Here is a 26562-nt window from a genome sequence, read left to right as displayed (position 1 = left end):
TAAATACACATACTATACAACTACACAGACAATAAACATAATACAACTACACAGATAAACTATACAACAAAAATAAAGTAAAGATAGATAAACATCACATTTATGGTGATACTGATTCAGCATTGTAATGGTCGAACACACATGCCAGATAATGACAACAGTCTGAATCCATCTTGGTATGTTTATTAAATATGGCTGATACACCTTTTGTTTATGCCCATATTTCTACTCCATGCAGATTTCAAACCTCCAAAAATATAATAAATTAAATTAAGTTATAGTCACTATAACATTATAACACGGCCCCATTGTGGACTAAAGGCTAGTCGAGCAGAAACAGCCTTCACTTCAACGGGTAAACATGTAACTACAACAAATAATAACTGCATTGGCAAAGAAACATACAATTATGGCTTTTTGCAGACATTCCTGTGATGAAAAATGCAACACTGGCCCTTTAAATGCGGCTCCTGTGCCAGTAAGTGACACCAAATTAGAGGGCATGTAAACGAAAACTTCCGGTTGGGACTTTCAAAATAAAGTAATCGATTCTTGGCTCGTTAGAAAGCGGGACGGTTAAGGAGTTTTCCCAACGTTTTTAAATCTTTAATTTCCACAAAGCGGAGAATATTGCACATGTGTGAGCTAAAACGACACGGGGTGTGGTTATTAAGGAATTGAACCTAAAGCATTGTGCTTTTATTTTGAGCGCAGAAACGCCTCACATCCGGAATCACCCTGCGTTCACTCGCTCGCTTGACTCTTTTTTAACCTCATCCATATGGCTCCACATTAGATGTGGGAAATAAGAAATCTGTTCTGTTAGCTAACGTTTCATCCCGCTGGATCCTGCAGACTTTACAGAGAAAGTTTATACCGAGAGATTCCTGCTGGTCGAGGATGGCTGCAGACGTGCATAAAACAATCCCCGAGGATGAGAGCAACACTTCACATCTGAGTCCTCCGAGGTCCTGGATCTGCAGAGGGGTCTGGACGCTGCTCATCGTCGCCTCTGTCCCTCTGCTCGCCTTTGGGATCCAGTATTATCAAGACAGCCAGCTCCTCCAACGTCATGTGAGATCTGTGATAATGTTGCACACGTCTTGTAATTGAGCAGTGATCTTAACTTGGAAAATAACTGCAAATTAACTATAAAATGCATGTCTGTATTCATAGAAAGTTTGCATTAACCTTAAGTGATTACTGTGTTATTCACTGTAGGCATATCTAGTTGTTTTATTCCATTGCTATCCTCCCTTAGAGGTGTGTTCAAAGTCATTATTTGTATTCTTATTTTTTATTTTATTCTATTTTATTGTATAATATGTGTATTTATTATCTGTTTCTGTGTAGTTGAGCTGCTGCAACACTTGAATTTCCCCCATGGGGATCAATAAAGGAATATAATAATAATTATTTGTCAGACAGCAGCCGCCACAAAACACCACATCTGCAGTTTTCCACCCATGGTGTTTTATTAGGGGAGGTGGATGTGAGTCACAGCTGGTGAAACTCAACCTCTTGTGTAAATCCAGTCTTGTTTGGCCACAGAGGCTCTCCAAATTGTTCCTGTACTTCCCTCCCCCTCTCCCTCCATTGTACCGGCACTAGTAGGCACGCATCAGTTCTGACAAACACATGTTAGGAATCTGTGGCCTCTGGGCTGATCTTTATCCAGACAGGACACTGCTGAGGTTGAATAAATGCTCTGAAACTACAGTAACGTGGATATATTTTATATGACTCCTAAACATAAGATCATGCATCTACAACAGTGTTTTTATTTTCCAAATAATCTGTGCTTTATGTGATGCGACAGCTCACCGTCCTAATGTTTGTGATGCATTGACAATCGCTGAAGCATGTGAAATCACAATAAGGGTCAGGCTAATGCATGTGTCCCTCCAATAGGAAGAGAGTGTTCGAACCCTGGGTGCAGAGGGGGTTTTTCTTTTCTCCTCCTTGGATACCGACCATGACCTTTATCTCAGTCCGGAGGAGTTTAAACCTATTGTTGAGAAACTCACAGGTACGTCACCTTATCTTTCTCGCTTGATGTCCCATTTATTTAAAACCTTTTTCCTCTTTAACTAACAAAAACACATAACCCCATGTTTCCTGTGATACGTATTGGCTTCCTCACAGGAATTACACCCCCGGTGGATTTTGAGGAGGAAGTGACCCACGACCCCAATGGAGAGACTTTGACATTGGAGGCCAAAATGCAGCCTCTGCTGCTTGACTCCATGACAAAGAGCAAGGACGGTTTTCTAGGGGTAAGACGAGACCAATCTGTTCTCTCTCTCTTGACCACTTGAATGGTAATCACAGATCAAGGGTTTTAAATATAGTCACACATTTACTGGGATTTCTGAAAGGTTGAACTCATTTTTTTATAAATAATCCTCACCTAAAGTTTCTTGAGACTATTACAATTAATTCAATTATTATTCATAAACTTTGCAATACATTTTCTCTGTCTACTCCAGCTCTTTGTCTATGCAGTTCATTCAAAATGTGTAAGCAACCAACAATTTAATCAATAAATAGCAGATAATTAACTTGTAAACCTCTTAGATTGATTCAATTGTAACATGTATTTTTTCAAGAAGCAGATCTTCTAATTTTGAAAAATTCACTAATAGTAAATTGCTTTAATTTCTGTTTTTCTGCGTCTTGGTCTTGCAGGTGTCTCACAGCTCTCTGAGTGGGCTGCGTTCATGGAAGAGCCCAGCAGTGCCTTTTTCCTCCTTCTCTGCTAGCCAGTTTAGGGCCCTCTTGCCCCCAAAGAACAAGGGGGAAGTGGGTGACACATGGTGGGTGATTCCTAGCGAGCTAAACATCTTCACTGGGTACCTGCCCAACAATCGTTACCACCCTCCCTCACCAAAGGGCAAAGAGGTATCCTAAACAAACTCATCCTTGTTTAGTGTTTAGAGACTTGTGATATAATCAGACTGTATATTGATATCTGTTCTCATTCTGCTGCAGGTTCTCATCCACTCCTTGTTGAGTATGTTCCACCCGCGGCCCTTCATCAAATCACGTTTTGCTCCTCAGGGCGCAGTCGCCTGCATTCGTGCCAGCAACGACTTTTATTATGACATTGTATTCAGGTGAGAAGCAATTTAGGAGGAGACATAAAAGGCCATAGAGGTGCTTTTTCTCCTTCAAGCGCATTAACTACAACATTATGTATACTTTACATTAGCTCTGCCTAATATCCAGAACTTAATATACATTTTAATGTCGTCCCTGGCAGGCAGCCATGGTTTCAATTTGAAGTCAGCTAATGCAGTTTCAAGTACCTGGTTCCTGTTTTGAAAGCTTTTTGTTGCTGGAGTCGAAACACAAATGTGTATTTTCTAAGTCAACAGCTGGAGAGAAACTTTTTTCATTTAATGTTGGATCTTTTCTTTGCACTCAGGTTTGACTTCCCGGCATCTTGTTTTGACATCTTGCAGTGCTCTTTAGCTGCAGCTTCAAATACCAGATGTCAGAATTTGAAGACCTTTAAAAAAAGTCCTCACTCACAACTGCATTTCCATGTGACAATAATGTAACATTAGCAAATAGAAAACTATCTATGAAACCTATAACTGCCTGCAAAGTTTGGAATCAATCTACAACTGATGGTTTGCTTTGAAAAATGGTCAGCAGTAATATTAAGTATGACATTATATTCACATAAAGTGGCTGGTTTGGTCTTTTTTAAAGGCTACACCAAAGTTTTTTTTCACATTTTAACTCAACTCCTCATTCTGTTCACCTCTGCAGGATTCATGCAGAATTTCAGCTCAACGATGTTCCAGACTTTCCCTTCTGGTTCACCCCGGGAAAGTTCACCGGCAACATTGTTCTCTCCAAGGATGCATCTCATGTCCGCGACTTTCACCTCTACGTCCCTAATGACAGGTGAATCCTTCAAACACACACTGTTAACCTTTGTGCACGCAGTCCCCACTCAGAATGTCGTAGTTCTAGTGCAATATATTCTGTTGTGTGTCAGGTCTCTGAATGTGGACATGGAGTGGCTGTACGGGGCCAGTGAGAGCAGCAACATGGAGGTGGACATCGGATATCTGCCACAGGTAGAGCTGTAGTGATACACTGATACTTCAGAACAGACTAGTGTCTTTATTTCTTTATTTATGGGATAAGCACTTCTTGATTTAGTTCTAAGTCGTTAAGATAGTTTAAAACTCATTCAGCACAATTGCCCCCCTTTGGGTGTCTTGTTTCAGGATTTCTGTCTTTTTAAATGTTCCCTGTCACTGTTTTTGATTTATTATTCTCATCACAGTGTCCTAAAGTCACAAAATCATTTCTGCAGATTTTCCTCAGAAAAAAATGGTCACAACCTAAAATATGTCATTTTAATTTTTTTATTCTATGAAAGATGGCTTGTATAAAACGTTCTGAATGTGTTCACAGTTAGAGCTACAGTCCACGGGCCCGTCCACTCCCTCCATCATCATGGATGAGGAGGGCAACATCATCGACAGTCGAGATGGCGGCAGGGAACCGATCCAGTTCGTTTTTGAGGACATCCACTGGACCTCAGAGATCAGTCGGCAAGAAGCCACACGACGCCTTGAGGTCACCCTCTACCCCTTCAAGAAGGTACCCATCCATGAAGCATTTATTCAACACATCGTTGGCTTAAAATTCAGTGGTTTACCAACTGTTACATTGTCCTCATCTTACTCCCTCCCAGGTGTCCTATCTGCCTTTTTCAGAAGCCTTTGAGCGAGCTGAAGCAGAGAATAAACTGGTGCATTCCATTCTGCTTTGGGGAGCATTAGACGACCAGTCCTGCTGAGGTGAGATCACTAAGATGTAGCTGATTTCACAGCATGGTACAGTCATTTACTAAAATGGGCTGCATCAAAACAGTGACATATATTTATTGGTTTAAGCTTAAATTTATATTGTGAACTTTTTCATAATGTGTCTCCTCTCCACATCTCTGTAGGTTCGGGGCGAACCCTCCGGGAGACAGTCCTGGAGAGTTCGCCCGTCCTGGCCCTGCTCAACCAGAGCTTCATAAGCAGCTGGTCTCTGGTCAGAGAGCTGGAGAACATGCAGGTGAGCAGTTAGGGCAACTAACTAACCCGAGAAACTCAGCCAGTGATTAGCTGACTGCAAACATTTTTATTCTCCATTTACAGTTTCAAATCTTCCTCTTTCAAACAGGCTGATGAGCAGAACCCTGTGTTGAGTGAAAAGGCCCGATTACACCTGGAAAAGTACAATTTCCCTGTGGAGATGATGGTGGCACTGCCCAATGGAACTATTGTAAATATTTTACTCTTTATCAGCATGCAATTTATGAAACGTTCAGGTCAAGTTATAAACTAATTATATGTAGAAACACTCCCGCTGATATGAGTATAAAGTCATTTAATTTAATCAAGTATAAGTGTGGTTTAAATCATTGTTCAACCTTGGCTTGAGTGAGGTCGGAGGAAAAATGTTTTATCTCAGTGGTACTTGTTAATGTTTATAATCTTTCATTTTAAAGAAGGAATGCCTTTCTGTTGGCAGTCACAACACTGGTGTAGTAAAAAGTCAGACTTAGAACTTGCATCTACTTCCTGTGTTTGGCTTTAGGTCCACCACATCAATGCCAACTTCTTCCTGGACGAGACGGCCATGAAACCAGAGGAGGAAGGAGCAACTTTCAGCTTCTCTGGTGGGTTTGAGGACCCCTCTACATCCACTTATATCGGCTTCCTCAAGGAGGGGTTGGAGAAAGCCAAGGAGTACCTGGCACCGTAATTTGTGTGTGTGCGATAGAGCCTGAGAGACTAAACAGGAGGAAATGATCAACATTCCTCTGGGTAATGATCCAAGATACGGAAAAGCTTCCAACAATTATGTGGAGAAGCTTTCTTATCAGTGCTGTAAGCCTTCTGTCCTCTTTGTTACTATTTATTTGGGCGTCTCTTCTGGTCAGAAAGTTTTATATCCAGTGACACACAGTACAGGGAAATAATGCTTTTCAAACCCTAATGATATTGTCAATATAGTATATTTTACTGAGATACAAAGCAGTAACAGATATGTTAACACATTTAGATTGGATATCTGTGCGTGTAGCTGCTGATCATCATAACACACCGAAAGATCCTATATTTCTTCTTTTACATCCCGGTGTCTCATGTGCAATATTTAATGACTTGAGTTTGGTTTCCTGCTGCTGAGTGTACCCAGACACGGGGGGTGCTGGTGCAGCTGTTGCCTTTAGTTGTGTTTCAGCAGTTTGTGAAGACGTTGCCTGAAAGCTCTCTTCGGGCCGGGCGGCGCCTGATGTCATTGCTGAGGCCGCTGGAGGGAACACCCCTCTCTGACTCAGGGGACAAAAGCAGCAGGAAGAACTAAACTGGGCTGTGGCACATACAATGATTAATTCAGTTGTTTTTGATTTTGAGACCAAATGTTGAATATTTAGCTTTTTTTTTTTTCTATGAGGAAGATGTAAAAACACCAAAGAGCATTGTTTTTAATATGTACAGAAGCTGCCTGCAGCTACAACAGCTGTCGAGGTTCATATTTATGTAACTCAATGGAACTAAATGGTTGTCGGTTTGATCTTGAACTGTGAGGCACATGATACCCTGTCCTGTTTTCCACTTTAAGGATCCAGTCAAAACAATGTATTTGCTCATGTCTTTAGCTGGACAAGAGGAAATCCTTGATGTTTAAGAAAAAAAAGGTGACAATCTGGATCTACCATTAGCTATTTTTTCACAATATGTTTCATTTTCGCTTTTCCAGTCATACAACAAATAACGTTTCATCTTCAGGTCCTAGTCCTTTTTTCTATGGTGAAAGCCTTGAGCACAGCAATCAACAAAAGTCATTTTAAATAGTAACAGTGAAATTTGATAAATGAGAGCAACATTAAGTCTGAATGTGACTTTGTGAGAGGTCATACAAGGTCCTCTACATGTGAAACATCTGACTGATTGAAGCCTTTAAGGGGGAAAACACTGTTATTCTGTAACCTACCAGTGCCATTTTTTTCCACAAAGGTAAAATAATTAAAATGTTTTTTTTGTACAAACTGAATCGTGTGTTTTTTGGAAACATCTGCAACACGCTAAACAGTTAGATAACAAATCATACAAATGTTTTTAGCCTTTTAAATGTTCACTTTGTGCTGATTTTATTAACTAATCTACAATACTGTACAATGTAAGCAACGTCGATTTGCTTTCTTCGAGTATGGAGCATGTTATGGATACAGTTGAATTGAGACAAAAAAAATGATGTCACGTTCAGAAACCACAGTGGTGTATGAGTCAGCACTTTAAATGAAAGAGTTCAGAATAGTCATTAATGAGACTCTACGATCCATTCCAAGTACAGATGTTCTTTCAATTGAAAAGCTTTCCATTAAGTGGAGCTCCAAGTGTGTGCACATGATTATTTCCAGTGTTCATTTATGCTTTCTATGAAACCCCCCTAGAAATTATTAGTGTCCGATGATGGGAGCTTGTTTTTGTGGGACTTTGGGCTGTGTTCTTGTAGTCTGGTTTTCATTAGAGAAATCTATTTATAAGAAGACACATTTATGTTTCAAACTTCCAGCATTAACTGAACACAGTTATATGAAAGCTTTAAAGACAGCTGAGCCGTCATGTTCACATGATAAATTATGATATCATTAAGTTATTGATTCACATTAAGAGCAAAGTGCAGTTTGCGAGACTTACTTCTTGGACTCAAAGAGTCCAATTCAGATCTACTCAGTTCACAGTTTTTCCGCCAAACCAATAGGAATGAGTCAACCATGAAACAGTCCACCATTAAACCCCCAGTCCAGGAGATCGGGTTGCCTTGTTCAGTTCAGTTCAGTAAAATCCTCAGCACTTAATCACACAGATAAATCCAGCAGTTTGTAATAGGTTTTTTTTACATGGATGTTACCACGAAATAAATGAGCGGCTGTATTTGTTTTTTCTCAGTGATACAGTAAATGCTGTCTTGATCAATGTCAACGAGGCGAGTCAAAGAAAAAGTCAGCTTCCTTTTCAGGTGAACGTCCACACCTCCAGCTCCATGACTCGGAAGTCGTTGGTTTCTGAGAGGCAGCAGTTGTTGAACGTGTAGCAGGGGCTGCTGCGACCCAGGTACAGATTCTCATCCACCCAAAGACCAAAGTGACCGCTGCAGAAAAAGAGACATACAATAGTAAAGGAAAATAAATGAATGAAATGCCTACCCAGTTTTTTTTTCTGAAAAAAATCGAAAGGAAGTTGGAAAAATGCATTACCTGCCTCCCCCAATAGCAAAGGAGTCCAAGTCTCCTTTAATAAAAAAGGAGTTTTCTCCAGTCCATCTGAAGCACTGCAGAGAAAAGACAGAATCGATCACCACAGAACTGTTTCTGTGCTACCTCTCAAACTTAGTCTTGTTACTTTTAGTAAATGTTATTGTGAAAAACTCTCGTGAAGCCATCAATACCCTTACCCTATCTTAATGACTTTCTGACATTTGACCACACACAAAATATTGGAATTTATTTTACAAATTGGCTGAACTAACATCAGAAACCCTCTGTGGGGCTGATTGTTAGGCGCCTCACCTTGAAGCGAGGATGTAACATGAAGAGGAATGTTTCTCCTGTCCCGTAAAACGTCTCACTGGGCCTCAGAGGGTGAGAGAGGAAAGCGCCGAATATCTGATGAAGAAAAGTCACAAGAGACAGCAACAAGACACAATTTAAAAAATGAAAGACATTACAACATCCAAAATGAATATGAGAGGAAACAACGTGTTTTTTACCTCATCGAGTGCATCCTTGATGACAAGAAGCACAGGCGAGTCTGTGGCACTGAGTTTTCTGTAGAGGGACTTGAGGCTGGTGCCGTTACGGGACGTACTGTAAGTCAGCTGCCAGCTGTGGCCAACTGTCCTCGGAGGAAGCTCCTTACATAGCTGAGAGAAGGTTAAAGGAGGAAGGAAGGAGCACAAATATGAACAGGGCCAGATGCTGAGATCTAAATCTGTGCAGCAATCAGTGTGCTCTTCTACTTTGGCTCTTCTGAATACATCTCAGTGTACAGTGGGTACGGAAAGTATTCAGACCCCTTTAAATTTTTCACCCTTTGTTTCATTGCAGCCATTTGCTAAAATCGAAAAAAACCAGAAATGTAGAAATTTTTGCAAATTTATTAAAAAAGAAAAACTGAAATATCACATGGTCATAAGTATTCAGACCCTTTGCTCAGTATTGAGTAGAAGCACCCTTTTGAGCTAGTACAGCCATGAGTCTTCTTGGGAATGATGCAACAAGTTTCTCACACCTGGATTTGGGGATCCTCTGCCATTCTTCCTTGCAGATCCTCTCCAGTTCTGTCAGGTTGGATGGTGAACGTTGGTGGACAGCCATTTTCAGGTCTCTCCAGAGATGCTCAATTGGGTTTAGGTCAGGGCTCTGGCTGGGCCAGTCAAGAATGGTCACAGACTTGTTCCGAAGCCACTCCTTTGTTATTTTAGCTGTGTGCTTCGGGTCATTGTCTTGTTGGAAGGTGAACCTTCGGCCCAGTCTGAGGTCCTGAGCACTCTGGAGGAGGTTTTCTTCCAGGATATCTCTGTACTTGGCCGCATTCATCTTTCCTTCAATTGCAACCAGTCGTCCTGTCCCTGCAGCTGAAAAACACCCCCATAGCATGATGCAGCCACCACCATGTTTCACTGTTGGGATTGTATTGGGCAGGTGATGAGCAGTGCCTGGTTTTCTCCACACATACCGCTTAGAATTAACGCCAAAAGTTCAATCTTGGTCTCATCAGACCAGAGAATCTTATTTCTCATAGTTTGGGAGTCCTCCATGTGTTTTTTGGCAAACTCTATGCGGGCTTTCATATGTCTTGCACTGAGGAGAGGCTTCCGTCGGGCCACTCTGCCATAAAGCCCCGACTGGTGGAGGGCTGCAGTGATAGTTGACTTTGTGGAACTTTCTCCCATCTCCCTACTGCATCTCTGGAGCTCAGCCACAGTGATCTTTGGGTTCTTCTTTACCTCTCTCACCAAGGCTCTTCTCCCACGATTGCTCAGTTTGGCTGGACGGCCAGGTCTAGGAAGAGTTCTGGTCATCCCATACTTCTTCCATTTAAGGATTATGGAGGCCACTGTGCTCTTAGGAACCTTGAGTGCTGCAGAAATTCTTTTGTAACCTTGGCCAGATCTGTGCCTTGCCACAATTCTGTCTCTGAGCTCCTTGGGCAGTTCCTTCGACCTCATGATTCTCATTTGTTCTGACATGCACTGTGAGCTGTAAGGTCTTATATAGACAGGTGTGTGCCTTTCCTAATCAAGTCCAATCAGTTTAATTAAACACAGCTGGACTCCAATGAAGGAGTAGAACCATCTCAAGGAGGATCAGAAGAAATGGACAGCATGTGAGTTAAATATGAGTGTCACAGCAAAGGGTCTGAATACTTATGACCATGTGATATTTCAGTTTTTCTTTTTTAATAAATTTGCAAAAATTTCTACATTTCTGTTTTTTTCTGTCAAGATGGGTTGCTGAGTGTACATTAATGCGAAAAAAAATGAACTTTTTCGATTTTAGCAGATGGCTGCAATGAAACAAAGAGTGAAAAATTTAAAGGGGTCTGAATACTTTCCGTACCCACTGTAGGTTTGAGCACAAGTGTTTACTAAATGGAGATCTACTAATCTATGAATGAAAACAAGCTGCACCACACAAACTAGTTCTTACATAGAGATTAGTCAAATATTCACACCTCCTAACTCCCAAAGTGTAGCTTACTGTTGGCTAACTGAACCAACTGACAAAATGATCTTGTTAATTTGTAAACTGTATGAAGTGAAAGACATGTGGATTATAGTCAAGTAAAGTACATTTTATGTATATAGAAAATCGCACATCATAAATATCACAAAGACAGACTGACTAAAAAAACTGTAGTGAGATAAAATGAAGAACCCGTATATATGGTTGACATGCCTGATTGACATTTGATAGAAATACCGTGTAATACCGATGCAAAAAATTGCAAGCTTCACTCTTCAAACTAGTGTATAAAATAACCAACAAAGTCACAGATTTGATATCATTTAAATATGCCTAAAACTGTTGTAGTTTTGCATCTAATTGAAAGGCCCTGCAGATGTCTCCTAGCAACCGATTTATACGTTACTAAAGTCTCAAAGTACAATTGAAGTCACAATTAGTCATCTCTTTTGCAGTCAAAAGTTCCTGTCAATGTGATTTTTCAGTTTATTAACAATAGTTTTACATTTTTAGTAGTAAGAAACATGATTTAGACAATCACTGTATTGAAACAAACTTGTAGTAACTAAGACACAAACTTAGTGTTGGCTTTACAAAGAGCTGGTACATGTGTGTGAAAACTTTGTGTATACTGCTGTATATGTGTGTGTGTGACCCACCTCTCTGACATGTGAGGCCTCTAAAATGTGGCTGCTCTCTACGATATCATTGAGTCCGTCAGGGTCCTTATCGATGACCAGCGTTGGCTTATCCCCATTCTCTTCCATCAACACCATCTGCAAAAAGAACATTGTTAATTAAAAACAAGAGAAGGGGTGAGATCCTAACACACTTCAGTTTATTTTATTAATAAACTGAAGTTTGTGATTCTTTTTTTTTTCCACACAAAAAAAAATAATCACAAACAATGCGTCTAATTATACTCAGCTATAGCTTTATCCCTGCCAAAGACGTTTTTTACATTAACATTGTACGCTTGCAATAGACACTCCAAGGCACCACCAGTTGACACTGTGACTATGGACAGTACGTACTCGAATGAACGTGACTTTTTCACCACAACCGTAGCTCTTATCTAAAGTAGTGGTATTGCTTCAGGAAAACAGCATGTTGATTGTTGAAAGTGTGAACATGTGAACATGTGAGCAGTAATAATTATCACCAGACCTGCTTTGAGGGAGTGGGCGAACACAGTCAACAACAATCCCCTAAAATGGCTCACCTCCAGCAGGGAACGATACAATGTCTGATTTGTTTTACCAGTTACCTGACATACATGACATGACATACAATACTGCACCACATCCTTCTTCAGTCCAGGCCAGAAGAAATGGTGCAACACCTGATCAAAGGTCTTATTTACATCAAGGTGGCCAGTGAGCTGATGATCAAGGGACAGGTTCAGCATGTCACAGCGGTATTTACCAAACTCCAGGCACAAACCAGGGACGCATAAAGTGGTCTCTGTTTACACATAAGCAGCCCATGTTCAACAAAGTACCCCTACTCCTGCCATACTAGACACACTGGGTTGAGAGGGCCAGACCGAGGCACTTGGACCTTCTATGAATGAGAACATTTTCCTCTGCAAGAACAGCAGCGTCAGACAATTTAACAGCTTCCTGCTCATTCAGATAAGTGGCAGCTCTCTCGGGCATACAGCTTTTAAACTCCTCCATAAGGCCTTAAGTTCTTCCAGAATTTTTAACCCTTTGTGCCGAGCACCATCAAGCAAAACAAGAAACAAGACTCTACCTCACGAGAAAGCTCAACCAACGATTGAGGTTCCTGCTTTCTATATTTGCAATTCTTCCACAAGCCCTTCAAAATGCCGGCATTGACCTACTCATTATCGACGCTTGTTTCAGTTCACCCCTCCTAAGCTTTGCCAGTTAAAGTTGTCCCTAAACGCTGAAAGAGAATTAAATATTAATCCATATCCATAATGTTTTAATATCTTTATTTAATCTTTTATTCACTTTATTTAATGTTTTATTATCTTTATTTAATGTTTCGTGTTTGTCACAGTAGCGGTTCAGTGACGTAATGTCATGATGTTTTCACGGATGTTTCACTGGACGGCTCATCCTCCTGTATACCGGTGTGCCGGATTACCGGTGTTTTTCACGGTACCGGTGGACCGTTCACGGCATAGCATAGCTAGCATAGCTAGAGGAGTGTCGGATTACCGGTGTTTTTCACGGTACCGGTACCGGTTGACCGGCTCTCAACCTCCTATAGCTAGCATAGCTAGAGGAGGTTGAGCCGTCTGGGAGCTAGAGGAGGCGTCCCGGTAGAATCCCGGTGACCGGGAAATAGGTTCCGGCGATCACCGCGCATTGCATGCCGGGTAGATTTTTTTTTTTTTTTTTTTTAATTATTATTATTTATTATTTTTTTTTTTAAATTCAATAACTTTATTGAGACATTTGTTCATACATATAAAACACATATATATTTATATATATATATATATTATATATTTACATTTTCAAGTTATTATTTTTAAGATCTTAAGTTGATGCCACGAAGGCTGAAACATCATCTATTATCTTTATTTAATGTTTTATAATGTTTTATTATCTTTATTTAATGTTTCGCGTTTGTCACAGTCGCGGTGCAGTGACGTCACGTCATGATGTTTTCACGGATGTTTATCTGGACGGCTCATCCTCCTGTATACCGGTGTGCCGGATTACCGGTGTTTTTCACGGTACCGGTACCGGTTGACCGGCCGGCTCAACCTCCTATAGCTAGCATAGCTAGAGGAGGTTGAGCCGTCTGGGAGCTAGAGGAGGCGTCCCGGTAGAATCCCGGTGACCGGGAAATAGGTTCCGGCGATCACCGCGCATTGCATGCCGGGTAGATTTTTTTTTAATTATTTTTTTTATTATTATTATTATTTTTTTTTTAAATTCAATAACTTTATTGAGACATTTGTTCATACATATAAAACACAATATATTTATATATATATATATATGTATATATTTACATTTTCAAGTTATTATTTTTAAGATCTTAAGTTGATGCCACAAAGGCTGAAACATCATCTATTATCTTTATTTAATGTTTTATAATGTTTTATTATCTTTATTTAATGTTTCGCGTTTGTCACAGTCGCGGTGCAGTGACGTCACGTCATGATGTTTTCACGGATGTTTATCTGGACGGCTCATCCTCCTGTATACCGGTGTGCCGGATTACCGGTGTTTTTCACGGTACCGGTACCGGTTGACCGGCCGGCTCAACCTCCTATAGCTAGCATTGCTAGAGGAGGTTGAGCCGTCTGGGAGCTAGAGGAGGCGTCCCGGTAGAATCCCGGTGACCGGGAAATAGGTTCCGGCGATCACCGCGCATTGCATGCCGGGTAGATTTTTTTTTTTTTTTTTTATTTATTATTATTATTATTTTTTTTTAAATTCAATAACTTTATTGAGACATTTGTTCATACATATAAAACACAATATATTTATATATATATATATATATATGTATATATTTACATTTTCAAGTTATTATTTTTAAGATCTTAAGTTGATGCCACAAAGGCTGAAACATCATCTATTATCTTTATTTAATGTTTTATAATGTTTTATTATCTTTATTTAATGTTTCGCGTTTGTCACAGTCGCGGTGCAGTGACGTCACGTCATGATGTTTTCACGGATGTTTATCTGGACGGCTCATCCTCCTGTATACCGGTGTGCCGGATTACCGGTGTTTTTCACGGTACCGGTACCGGTTGACCGGCCGGCTCAACCTCCTATAGCTAGCATTGCTAGAGGAGGTTGAGCCGTCTGGGAGCTAGAGGAGGCGTCCCGGTAGAATCCCGGTGACCGGGAAATAGGTTCCGCGATCACCGCGCATTGCATGCCGGGTAGATTTTTTTTTTTTTTTTATTTAATTATTATTATTATTTTTTTTTTTTTTAATTCAATAACTTTATTGAGACATTTGTTCATACATATAAAACACAATATATTTATATATATATATATATATATATGTATATATTTACATTTTCAAGTTATTATTTTTAAGATCTTAAGTTGATGCCACGAAGGCTGAAACATCATCTATTATCTTTATTTAATGTTTTATAATGTTTTATTATCTTTATTTAATGTTTTATTATCGTTTGTCACAGTCGCGGTGCAGTGACGTCACATCATGATGTTTTCACGGATGTTTATCTGGACGGCTCATCCTCCTGTATACCGGTGTGCCGGATTACCGGTGTTTTTCACGGTACCGGTACCGGTGGACCGGCCGCTCAACCTCCTATAGCTAGCATAGCTAGAGGAGGTTGAGCCGTCTGGGAGCTAGAGGAGGCGTCCCGGTAGAATCCCGGTGACCGGGAAATAGGTTCCGCGATCACCGCGCATTGCATGCCGGGTAGATTTTTTTTTAAAAAAATTTTTTTAATTATTATTATTATTTTTTTTTAAATTCAATAACTTTATTGAGACATTTGTTCATACATATAAAACACAATATATTTATATATATATATATGTATATATTTACATTTTCAAGTTATTATTTTTAAGATCTTAAGTTGATGCCACGAAGGCTGAAACATCATCTATTATCTTTATTTAATGTTTTATTCTATTTATTTAATGTTTCATTATCTTTATTAAATGTTATATTCTCTTTATTTAATGTTTCATTCTCTTTATTTAATGTTTTATTATCTTCATTTAATGTTTTATTCTCTTTGTTTAATGTTTTAATATCTTTATAGGTTCCGCGATCACCGCGCATTGCATGCCGGGTAGATTTTTTTTTTTTTTAATTCAATAACTTTATTGAGACATTTGTTCATACATATAAAACACAATATATTTATATATATATATATGTATATATTTAAATTTTCAAGTTCTTATTTTTAAGATCTTAAGTTGATGCCACGAAGGCTGCAATATCATCTATTATCTTTATTTAATGTTTTAATATCTTTATATCTTTATTTAATGTTTTATTATCTTTATTTAATGTTTCGTGTTGCATTAAGCTCTAATTCCTTTAAGCACAAGACACACTTAGTCTCTTCTTCAAGCTTTCTCATCTCAAGATTACAGTCAATCTTCATCTCCTTTAGATCTAGCCGACGCAACTTAAACTCTTTCACCTTCACCTGTACGGCCAAACCTGCCTCTTCAGCTCATCCCATCTGAAAACAATCCTTGGTCTCCCTAATGGGAATTCCAACTTGAGCTGGTAACTGGTAATCAGCTTGATCAGTATAAGATGTTTTTTTTGACAGTTCGTCTGTGAGCTACAAGCTACTGGCAGCTACTGTAGCACCCAGAGAGAGGGAGAAGAGCACAAGAAGGGGGGAGCGCATAACATAGAACAAGTCCTCATTGCATTTTAGTTTTTAAAGACACTTGCCTCAAGGGCACCGATGTTCAAGGAACCAAAAACATTCCTGTGAGACTGTAATGAACCTGCTCACCTCCCAGTCTTCCCCCGAGCCGCGGTGCCTCTGGAACACCTCCTCGTCCTCTTCCTCCTCTTCTCTGTCCTCAATGAGTACAAACTCCTCTTCGTCCCGGTCCGCATCCCTCTCCTCCTCCCCTCCCTCAAGTATACACAAGTCTGGTCGACAGTGCGTAAGGTAGGCGTACAGCTCATCAGAGCTGCGGGGGGGAAACAAAGCAGACATGTTGGAAAGACAAACAATCCCGACAGCTGTGTCAACATGGCCAGAAGAGACATAAGCAGGAGGAGCTTTTAAATGCTTTTAATTTAAGTTTATGAGTATATTCTCAAATTAATAATTTTAGTTAAACTGAGGTGGAGCTTTTGATCTAAAAAGTAACTAGTAGCCAAAGCTGTGAGTTAAATGAGTTAAAAGCACAATGTTTTCCAGGAATGTAGTGGAATAGTATGAACTACTAGCATTAATAGCATAATATATATAATATTCAATACTGAAGTTTTGAATATGTATATCTAAACATCCCAACAGTGTTAAATAGTTACTCTTTGGATGCCATCCTTTCGCTAACCTTTGTACTTTTACTTTAATGTTCACTGAGTGACAAGAGATTGGTAGACAGAGAAAGTAAATATTCAACTGAAGTGATCAGTTTGAGCATCACAAGCAGACGGAGTGTGTTAATACTAAGCTGAATTGGACAGGTGGTTCAGCTGAGTACAACACGGTGTGTGAAAAACAGTTGAATACAGTTGTTCTATGGCTCAGATGATGTCATAGTGATGTCATCTCTGTTATTTTAGCTTGGGTTTGAGACAATAAATTCATAACCAAAAAACCTGAGGCAACAACTGGATGTGTGGGGTTTGAATAAAGCTGGTATTTAAGGTTAGGGGGATTCTGATGAAAGATGCTACTGGGTTGCATTGTGGGAAACGTATGATAAGACATTAGGGGGTATCAAACAACATGAGGAGTAGGTTAAATTCTAAAGAACATGTACAAATATGTAAAACAACAAATCATTCACAAATATTTAAATTTCAGATGAGGAACAGCCACAACTTAAAATGAAGCACCAATGCTCAAAGATACGAAAATATTCTCTCATGACAAGTAGGTCAGCTTGTCTCCTAGACAGTCTGACGCTATATGAAACCTAACCTCAGCTCACTGCACTTAAAAACAGGCTCTTGTGAGTCACCCAACTGTGATATTAAAACGCTGGAGTATCCCCTTAAATCTCTGGTCCATGTACATTTCTCCGTCAATAGTTACTGTAGTACCTCTCTTGTGAAAGGGCCAGCCAGGCATCCCTTCTAGGTAAAGGCTTTGACGACCCCAGCTGAAGGCCTCCTGCACCCTTTTTCTTTCCTGCAGACGGCTGAACCCGCAGCCGCACAAACATCAGACTCCCAGGACTTCCTGCTGACGACCTCCGAGGCACTGAAAGTAAACAGCGAGCAAGGGCTGACTTATGGTAAAGAAAAATAGAAACCAAAAAAATAAGCCATCTTTGAGACAGATAATGATTCACATCCGTACCTGCAGTCTGACTCTTCACAGAGGACATCCCAGTTTCATCAGTGTGAGGCAGCTCCGTCTTCACTTTACTCACCGCCTCCTGACCTCCACAGCAGAAGGTGGCAGCGCTGCTCAGGACACCCACTCCCAGGCCGCCTTCGGCCTCTGACAGCACCTCCAGAGGGCTGCTCTCAAGCTCCACCTCAGCCGCCGCCATGTCTCTGCTCTCTGCCTCCTCCTCCTCCTCCTCCTCCTCCTCAGTGACCTCTTTGGTCAGGCTCAGAGCCAGACGAGACAAATCTGATGCAGCCACAGACACTGGAGCTGGGAGCGACTCACCCTTTGGTTTTGGGATGCCGCCTGCTTGGCTTTTGGCGGGTTTCAAATTCTGGAAAATTTTCTTGCCTTTTCTCCTAGTAAGAAATTAATAAAACATGCTTTATCATGTAATCTGTGTGTGTGTATGTGTGTGTGTGTGTGTGTGTGTGTGTGTGTGTGTGTGTGTGTGTGTGTGTGTGTGTGTGTGTGTGTGTGTTTAGTTTAGGAACAGTGAATCATTGCTGACCTCTGCTGAGACGTGTTGAAGTGAACATGTGAGATGTCAGAGAAGAAGGAGACGGATGCCAGATTGTCAACAGAGCAGGACAGGAGGTATTCCTCACAGCCATGCTCCTTCACCAGAGCATGTGTCTTGCATGGGTCAAAGAAGATCTTGTTAGACGTCACCAGCAGGATACCTGAAACTACACCCTAACAGAGACAGGGAGTGATGATGTTAGCGTACAGGTATCTAGTGCTGTAGGGAGCCAAAACCAGACAGATGTGCTGTTCACACTGACCTTACGGTCTGTGATGTAGCGGCAGAACAGTTTGAGGTACCGCATGGCCTCTGGTCCCTCCCCCACACAGCACTCTGGTGGCAGAGCCAATAAGCACAGCTGTCCATCAGGCATGGGCACCGCCTCCACATCCTGTCCAAATCACAAACCGTATCAGCGTTAACAACAAACAAATGTGATAAATTTAGAGCTGGAATGATTAGTCAACAGCAGTTTTTTTAGGAATGATTAACCATTTAACTCATCTTTACAGCAACAATTCTGAATATATTTTATCCTAGTAAACCAAATATATTTGTGTTTTAGAATTCAGTTGGACAAAACAGGAACGTTAACTTAACTTATAGGAATTTATTTTACTATTTTCTGACCCTTTTTAGCACAAATGATTCATAGATTAATAAAGAAAATCTGTTCTATTCAATTTTCCAAATATTTTTATCTTTTGCGCCTAGTAATTCTTGTGACTTTTGTTTACTGTTATGTAATGTTTAGTCTTGCAAAATTCTGTATATGGTTGTCTTTATTTCGTCTGTGCTTTTTTAATATTGCTTGGTGAAGCACTTTGAGCCGCCTGATTTTATGAAAGGTGCTATTTAAATAAAGTTGAGATGAGATGTGATATAAAACACGTTTTTCTTAATTCATAAAGGAGTTCCATAATTACATGTGTATGTGCAGAGAAGTTATAAAACTTAAGCTAAAGTCAACTTCATTATATTTCTGTAAACTTCTATCCTCTATCTAGTCCTATCACTTCATTTTTTAAATGTCAGAGTTTGATGATTGTTCGCTGTGCTCCTAAATTCAGTCTGCACTCAGCGCTGTCATTTTTGATGACTGTTTGTTTTGTTGCTTGTTTCCACGGATACATGTTCTGTTCCTTTGATCAATTATAAAAACCTCCTCGGCTAATTTTTTCTTCACCACAGCTAATAAGTGACAAAGAAGATGAACAGACACTGATGTTCTCTGTTTAACTACACTGTTATCTCTGTTTTGTTGCTATTGATGCTTTTCTTTTTATTTACTTTTAAAAACTCTTAACATAAATGCCACTTATTCAATTTGACTCAACATAGGGATTACTTTTGCTGAATTGAAGTGTCAAGAGTCACTTTGCATCTTTATCCTGGTCTGAAGTAAGTAAAACTATCAATACCGCAGTTTTAAAATATTCCAAAAGCCCTGCACTTAAAATCCTGCACACGTAAAAGTATTATCAGCAAAATCCCCTGTAACAAACATTTTGTTTTATATTACATTATTAGATGCTGAATATTGATGCATCAGTGTATTTTATTTAGAGTTAGGTAAGCTTAGTCTGAAGGTTCCTTACCTAGAGGTCAAGCCCCTTCTTAGAGTCAAAATAATATATGAAAGGTCAGATAATTAATAAGGTAGAAAAGAAGAAGAAAAAACAATCCATTTAGTGAACTGATAACAGCTGTCACGGTTTGTCATAAGTCTTCCTCATTCCTAGTGTGTTTCTATGTTACCCCTTCTTTGTGTTTCTTGTTCTGTCTGCTGTTTGACCTTTATATGCCTGTGAGTGTCCGTCTGGGTGTGGCACTCAGTCTCTCTCCTGCTGCCAATCAACCTGAGACTAATCCACTCATCAAGCTCCTGCTGTATATCTACAGCGGCTCTACACTCCAGTCTTCTGCTATACTGTTCAGTATGCCAACATGGTACAATGGGGTTTCCTAGTCTGTCTCTAATTAATCCTTGTGTCTCAGGTCTATACTCTGGCTGCCTCGCCTAATGCCTTGCCAGTTTGAAATGCAGAACATGCAGTAAAGGAAGATGGTTTTTTTTCTTACCAGTAGTTTGTCATATTCTGCTTCTGGTGAGGGAGGGTGAGGTTGAGCAGCAAGTTTTTCTCTGGATTCTGGATCCGCCTCTCGCTTGGGTTTAGGACCAGAGTCTGAGTCCAGTTCTTGTTGAGACGATCCTTGACCGGTGGAAGTGTTTTTTCCCTTCGGGACGACCAGCTGCTTCAGAATGGAAGCCATGATAAGAATAGCGCTGACATTGAAATGGATACAACCCAGTGACAGCAGTGACTACTTCCTCTTTCTACAGGCCAGCATTTCCCTACCTCTCTTTGTTTATAGTCAAATCTTAGCTCCATGTCACAAATAAGGGTTGTGGATGAAGGGCTGGAGGCATATTTTTACAGCTACAATTCAACAATTTATTGCATAAAAACGACTAAATATTATATATAAATTGAATAATATCAGTCTGAGTTTATGTTTTGTGGAATATGGGAGAATATGTTTTGTGGTGAAGTATTGATTTCCTGAATGGGTTAAAGATGGAGCAACGCACTTCCTTCCTAAAGCTTAATACTTGCGGCTCAAGTCATAAGACAGACACGGGAAATGTTTTGTTCTGCAAATCCACTCAGAGAAAGCAGGAAAAAAACCTGTTTCCTATCCATCCTTTTCCACACATAACATACACACTGTGCCATCATCTGCTTACAATTAACTCTTACCTCTCTGGGGACGAGGGTAGCAGACGAGGAGGGTACATTTGAAGTGCAAATGGGGGGACGGTGACCCATTTTGCCCTCTTCTGCTGAAGATGTGCCGTTACCGTTGAACTGAGATGAGACGCTGAACACACTGTCCCCGGGGAGACCCTGAAACACAGACGCAAGAAAAAGATTCAAATCAGATTACAAACCGGATCTTAAGAAGTTTTTCTTCATTTATACACATGATGGTTGTGCATCCATCTTCATGCATGCAGCTGTCTATGGGAGACATCTTTCAGTTGTGCAGGAGCAAATAATATCGAAGAGCTCTAATAACCGCTACTTGAATATAATTACGGACTCAAATAACGACTGCTATTTTGTTTTGCAGATCTCACTGCATGCTCCCACTCTAAATCAGGTCAAACATTTGCCAATCAGATGTGAACCTGTTAAATAGATAGTAGCTGCCGAGTTGAAGAGTTGAAACAGTGGAAATTCCACAACTGTCATCGACTAACAGGTGGGCCCATTGACCTAAATTGGATTACTGGCGCCTGACAGATTATGACCACAGAGAAACTGTGTGTTTTTGTGTGGCTGTGAGCATGTGGATGTGTCTGGAGCTGTGTGTGTGCTAAGGCATAAACTATGTGTGATTGTACATATACTATATATAAATAATGGATGAATATTATCTTAAACATAACAACATGCGACCCTGAGACTACCAACAAACTCAAGCTGCTCAACAGTTAAAAAAGGAGAATGTGCATGTATACTCTACTGTCAATCTCAACATACACTCGCTGCAAAATACATGAAGTTGAATAAACACCTCTATGAAACAGTTTGGACAAGACATGGACATTATAACCATCATGAATTGAATAAACTGGCAACCGATAATACAGTATGTGCTTAGGCTTCCGCTCAGAAAGAAAAATGGAAACTAAACTGGTTTAAAAAAATGTTTTATTTTAGGGAGGAGAATAAGAGGGAAAACAATAAATTCAGTAAAGGAAAGAAAAGGCGATGATGAAAATTTCAAGGCAAAGTTCAAACAAATAACACTGGAACACTTAGTTATATGCATAGACGCCCTGCCCACATACATGATAATACAGGGATAATCTCAGGCAGACAGAAAAGAAACAAAAAAAACCACTTGATTTCATATTTAGCAACTCAGCAGAAAAATAAAAAACTGCAGTCAAATACCTTTGAATAAACATCTGAATATACATTCCTCCGGCTGTACTTGTTGTAGAGGCTCAGAAACAGACTCTGTTTTCCCATGGCACATGTGAACGCCTCTGGCAGCTCTGATACTCATCTCTGAACCTTGGACGCTCTTTATCAATTTTTTCATGACCATAAATTGTGAAACCAATTTCCAGGCACAAAAGGCCTGCTCTGGCTTATATCATCAGATGATATATAGATGCAGCAATAAATCCATTATCTGTATGTCGCTTCCCAACTTCCCAAATTTATATCTCACTTGTTCCCACAAGCTTTGTTCCTCAATGCACGCAAGAAGAACAATAGTGTGAAACAAAGATAAAAACAAAATACATGTGACTCACCCCGCTGCTCGTGCTGTCATCTGACAGTCCTCTCATATGCTCTTGCTTCACTGCAGTATTGTTAAGGTCCAATGAAGTCCCTGTTAGGGAAAAAAAGGATTTCTGTCACAATAAGCATCCTGTGTTCTGGTGCCTCATCACCATTTTATAACAGGATAAATACACTTCAGCTCATTTCCCTGTATGAAAATAACTTTATGCAAATAAAATTGCAATCAGTGTGTTCCCTGCCCTGGGTATTTCAAACACTGTAAGTGCACCTTGCAGGTAGTACTGCCGCAGTTTGGGGTTTCTGATGTGGGGTGTGTGGTTGAGAGGTCGGCCCGCGGTGGGTTGGTGCTGACGCTGGCCGCTGGCTGCAGGCTCCTGCATCACTCGCACCTGAGGTTGAGTCTCCCAGGGCCGCTTAGCAAACTGTGGAGGCTGAGAGACACCAGGAGGAAGCTTGGAACCCAGCCTGAGAAAAAGCAGATAAAAAAACAAACAGATTATATCCCGATATATTTAGGTTACACATCTGCTGAATGTACTCTAAAAAACACTGAGAGCATGTTATGAACTAACTAAGGTAAAAATTCCCCCACTCAAACAGAATTTACATTTGGTGGTAACTAACTATTATTATCATTATTATATTACCATACTTCATGTGTCTGCTTTGTTTGTTTAAAGGTTTAGTCTAAAAAAGGTCCAGTTAATTAATAACTATAACTAATAATTGATAATAGTTGTATTTGAATTTTCGGTTGATGATCATTAAAATGACTCATTTAGGCTCTGTTATTATGTTATTATAATGATTATTTTTTTGGTGTCACATCTGACCTGGCACTATCTATTGAAAAGCATGGGAAGTGTTTGATTTGTACCTAAAGTGAGCTGAACAGCTGAAGAATATAACGTTAGCAAAACATCCCCGGATCCTCAAAAACTTCTCATGTGACTCAAATCTTGATTTCTTGTAACTTTCCATCCAAATAGTATTCATTTTATGTTGCACACATGTCATATATCATGAAATGTCCTCCTGTTCCAGTACAATCATTGTGTGATTGCACTGGAATAACACGATGACAGTATCATAGGATTTATGTCTTTATTCACTGTCTATAAAGCAGCTACTAGATTTCTTTATTGGTGACATTATCTCCACAGTCTCTGTTACAGGTTAAGTACTCATTTTCTCAATTCATCAATTATTTGTTGGACTGTAAAATCAAATACTCATAAAATAGTTAAAAAACGACCATCAAAATACTATAAAAACCCAAGGTGGCATTTTCAATGTGCTTGGTATGTCTAATAACAAGTGAAAACCCGACAAATATTTAATTTAGTATCATACAAGAGCGAGAAAGACGCAAATGCATACATTGCAAAAAAAAAAAAAACTAAATTCAAAGGTCCTCTGACTAGTGTTTCAGGCTTTCCACCCACATTGCATGATCTTCATCCACATTGTTTCTTGAGGTCAAGATTGAATGTCCACGCAGAAATATAAATTCTTTTTCAGGATGAATTCCCCTTTAATAGCAGAGATTCAAGGATTCATTTGTTTTAAGAATTTGAAGTGTGATTGACTGAGTAGAGCAGCACTCACAGTCTGATCAGAGTTATTTTTAGGGGGAGTGGGTGTTGTCTGCGCAGTGGATAGTTCCTGTTGTAGCTCTCCCCCACATGATGCTCTTTGAGGGAGCATGGAGTTCTTCAGTGACAGTGGATAAAACCAGCTGAGGAAAATGTGCATTTTGTGCTAAACTAGCATTACTATTTGTATCGTTGGCTGCCATGACACATTGTTAATGGTTAACCTTGACATGTTACCCTTCATATGAGAATAATGAAAGACTGAATTCGTCACGTGTTTGCTTGGAGCTTTCCCCTTGTTTTCTCTCAAGTAATCCATGTATTTAGAGGCCTGACCTGGTCTTGACGTTGCCAAAGTAGCTGGTCCTGGTCTTGTCCCTCTGGGGCTCATGGTCCATGGCTGCTAGAGTTTCCGGCCTCCTCACGGACTGAGCCATTTTCTGTCTTTCTTTAGTCTGACGCTGGCAGTGGTTGCAGAGGGATGAGGGGCTCAGCTGGCATCCTTCCTCCTCCTTTTATTCCCCATGCCTCCTTTTCGCCCCAGTTACACCTACAGGAGACAGGAAGTCATGGAGGAATTTTACAAATATCTATGCAGAGGGAGGGAGAAGGGAGGGTAAAACTTCAACCTGCAGCCACATGACCCCATAAGGAAGTGAGCTAGACATCCTGCAGAGTAATGGAGACAGGTTCTTAATCAATCCATGCAATCAGTGTTTTGTGTTTACAAGCAATTTGTCAATGTGAGCTTGTGGTTCAAGGTTGCTGACTAGGTACAGTTTGCACTTAATATTTCTATAATAATGTTAAGTACAAGGATACTGCACATCTATAGGCCTATAGCAGCTGTATTTTAGCATCACGCAGCACACAGCTTTGTTTAGACTGAAGGCTGTGATCCTTTCAGGACATATAGAAATGCATTCTGGCTACAATCCAGCATTACAAGGCTGACACCCTGTTGTCTCTGAGTTAACAGCACCATGCTGTTGTCCTGCATTCTTCACATTACTCATGTGGTCATGTGATTAAAAGAACACAGGCGGCTTCCTGTTGATGCTGGGCGTGCAATAATGAAGTCAGCATTTTTGGACGACATTACAGAATGATGGAGACTGCTGCTGTGGCAGGAAGAAAAACAAGACATCCTGCAGATCAACAGAGATGAAAGAATTCATGGGAGCATCATGTCAGCTGAGCAGTGTGTTTACTGACCTGCTCCCTGCCCAGGGATGGAGACGGGTGTCGGTCACATGAGCCTGTCCTCATATTGCAGTGTTGTGATATCACTGCAGACGACAGTTACGAGCTCAATATTCAAGCTCCGCCCAGTCAAGATATATATCCTCTTTCGGCCGGCTGACAGAAGCGAAGCCGGAAGTAGATGGGAGTGATACATCTTGTGTTATATAGTCTCTACAATAGCGCCCACTACAGTGATACTGTGCCATCAAAACCCATGCATATACAAGAAAACAACAGTTTAATAGCTGTTCACTGTAGTAACTTCTATGCATGAAAGGGTTAAAATACTTGTTTGTTTTTTGCACTATATCTATGCTGCTGTAATCTACTATATGGGGTTTTGATGGCATAGTTGCACATCAGCCACTACAGTGATAGTATTGTAGTGGCTGATGTGCAACTATGCCATCAAAACCCCATGCATATAGAAGAAAACAACAATTTAATAGCTGTTCACTGTAGTAACTTCTATGCATGAAAGGGTTAAAATACTTGTTTGTTTTTTTACTATGTACCTTGTTTGCACTATATCTATGCTGCTGTAATCCTGTAAATAAAGGATTATCTTATTTTATCTTATTTTATCTCTATCCTTCCTTCCTGCTGCTGTCAGGCCGCACAACCAGCTCTGTCTGCCATCCCAGTAGACCACAAAACAAAACACTAAAAAAATCTGTGCAATACAAACACACTGTTACTATAATTATTCTGTCTGTATATATATATAATATATATAATATTTTTTTAGTTATTGTGGATTTTTCTTATTAACTTTTTTTTTTTTTTTTTTTACTATGTACCTTGTTTGCACTATATCTATGCTGCTGTAATCCTGTAAATAAAGGATTATCTTATTTTTATTTTTTATCTTATCTCTATCCTTCCTTCCTGCTGCTGTCAGGCCGCACAACCAGCTCTGTCTGCCATCCCAGTAGACCACAAAACAAAACACTAAAAAATCTGTGCAATACAAACACACTGTGCAATACTATAATTATTCTGTCTGTATATATAATATTTGTTTTAGTTGTCTTTATTTTTCTTATTTACTTATTTAACCCTTTCATGCA

The 26562-nt window shown here is 39.9% G+C and overlaps 2 protein-coding genes across 3 annotated transcripts; one reads left to right on the top strand and one right to left on the bottom strand.

Annotated features, from left to right (window-relative positions):
- Positions 1-868: 868 nt before the first annotated feature.
- Positions 869-5797, top strand: selenon (selenoprotein N). Its single transcript, XM_054613576.1, has 12 exons — positions 869-1074; positions 1912-2029; positions 2146-2276; positions 2689-2901; positions 2992-3116; positions 3778-3915; positions 4010-4091; positions 4435-4623; positions 4718-4823; positions 4976-5088; positions 5197-5298; positions 5614-5797. Exons 1-12 carry the CDS (start codon positions 901-903, stop codon positions 5779-5781), a joined length of 1659 nt encoding a protein of 552 aa, XP_054469551.1. The 5' UTR covers positions 869-900; the 3' UTR covers positions 5782-5797.
- Positions 5798-8034: 2237 nt separating this feature from the next.
- On the bottom strand, positions 8035-25545 carry si:ch211-15d5.11 (nuclear receptor coactivator 7). 2 transcript variants are annotated; one of them, XM_054613574.1, is made up of 16 exons: positions 25463-25545; positions 24584-24797; positions 22921-23117; positions 22661-22740; positions 21090-21236; positions 20410-20583; positions 18587-18718; positions 18313-18497; positions 17769-18160; positions 17510-17669; positions 16239-16422; positions 11431-11547; positions 8794-8946; positions 8594-8689; positions 8282-8355; positions 8035-8175 (listed from the first exon to the last, which is right to left on the bottom strand). In XM_054613574.1, the coding sequence occupies exons 2-16, from the start codon at positions 24682-24684 to the stop codon at positions 8040-8042; spliced, it is 2328 nt and encodes a 775-aa protein (XP_054469549.1). In that variant the 5' UTR covers positions 24685-24797; positions 25463-25545; the 3' UTR covers positions 8035-8039. The 2 variants fall into 2 exon arrangements, with proteins under 2 accessions (XP_054469549.1, XP_054469550.1); XM_054613575.1 differs by having other exon boundaries at positions 20410-20580.
- Between the last annotated feature and the right edge of the window lie 1017 nt (positions 25546-26562).

Source organism: Anoplopoma fimbria, chromosome 15 (genome assembly GCF_027596085.1).
Source record: "Anoplopoma fimbria isolate UVic2021 breed Golden Eagle Sablefish chromosome 15, Afim_UVic_2022, whole genome shotgun sequence".
Taxonomy (NCBI): Eukaryota; Metazoa; Chordata; class Actinopteri; order Perciformes; family Anoplopomatidae; genus Anoplopoma; species Anoplopoma fimbria.
Note: the sequence above shows the minus strand (reverse complement) of the source record. Positions and strands in the feature narration are given on the sequence as shown.

Bases quoted from the DNA above. Each gene is read 5' to 3' on its own strand.
- si:ch211-15d5.11 (XM_054613574.1), bottom strand. From the start codon at position 24,684: ATGGCTCAGTCCGTGAGGAGGCCGGAAACTCTAGCAGCCATGGACCAT. The intron at 16,423-17,509 runs GTACTACAGTAA...TCCCCCCCGCAG, and splicing joins CTGGCCCTTTCACAAGAGAG to CTCTGATGAGCTGTACGCCT. The intron at 8,356-8,593 runs GTGAGGCGCCTA...TTTTCTCTGCAG, and splicing joins TGTTACATCCTCGCTTCAAG to TGCTTCAGATGGACTGGAGA.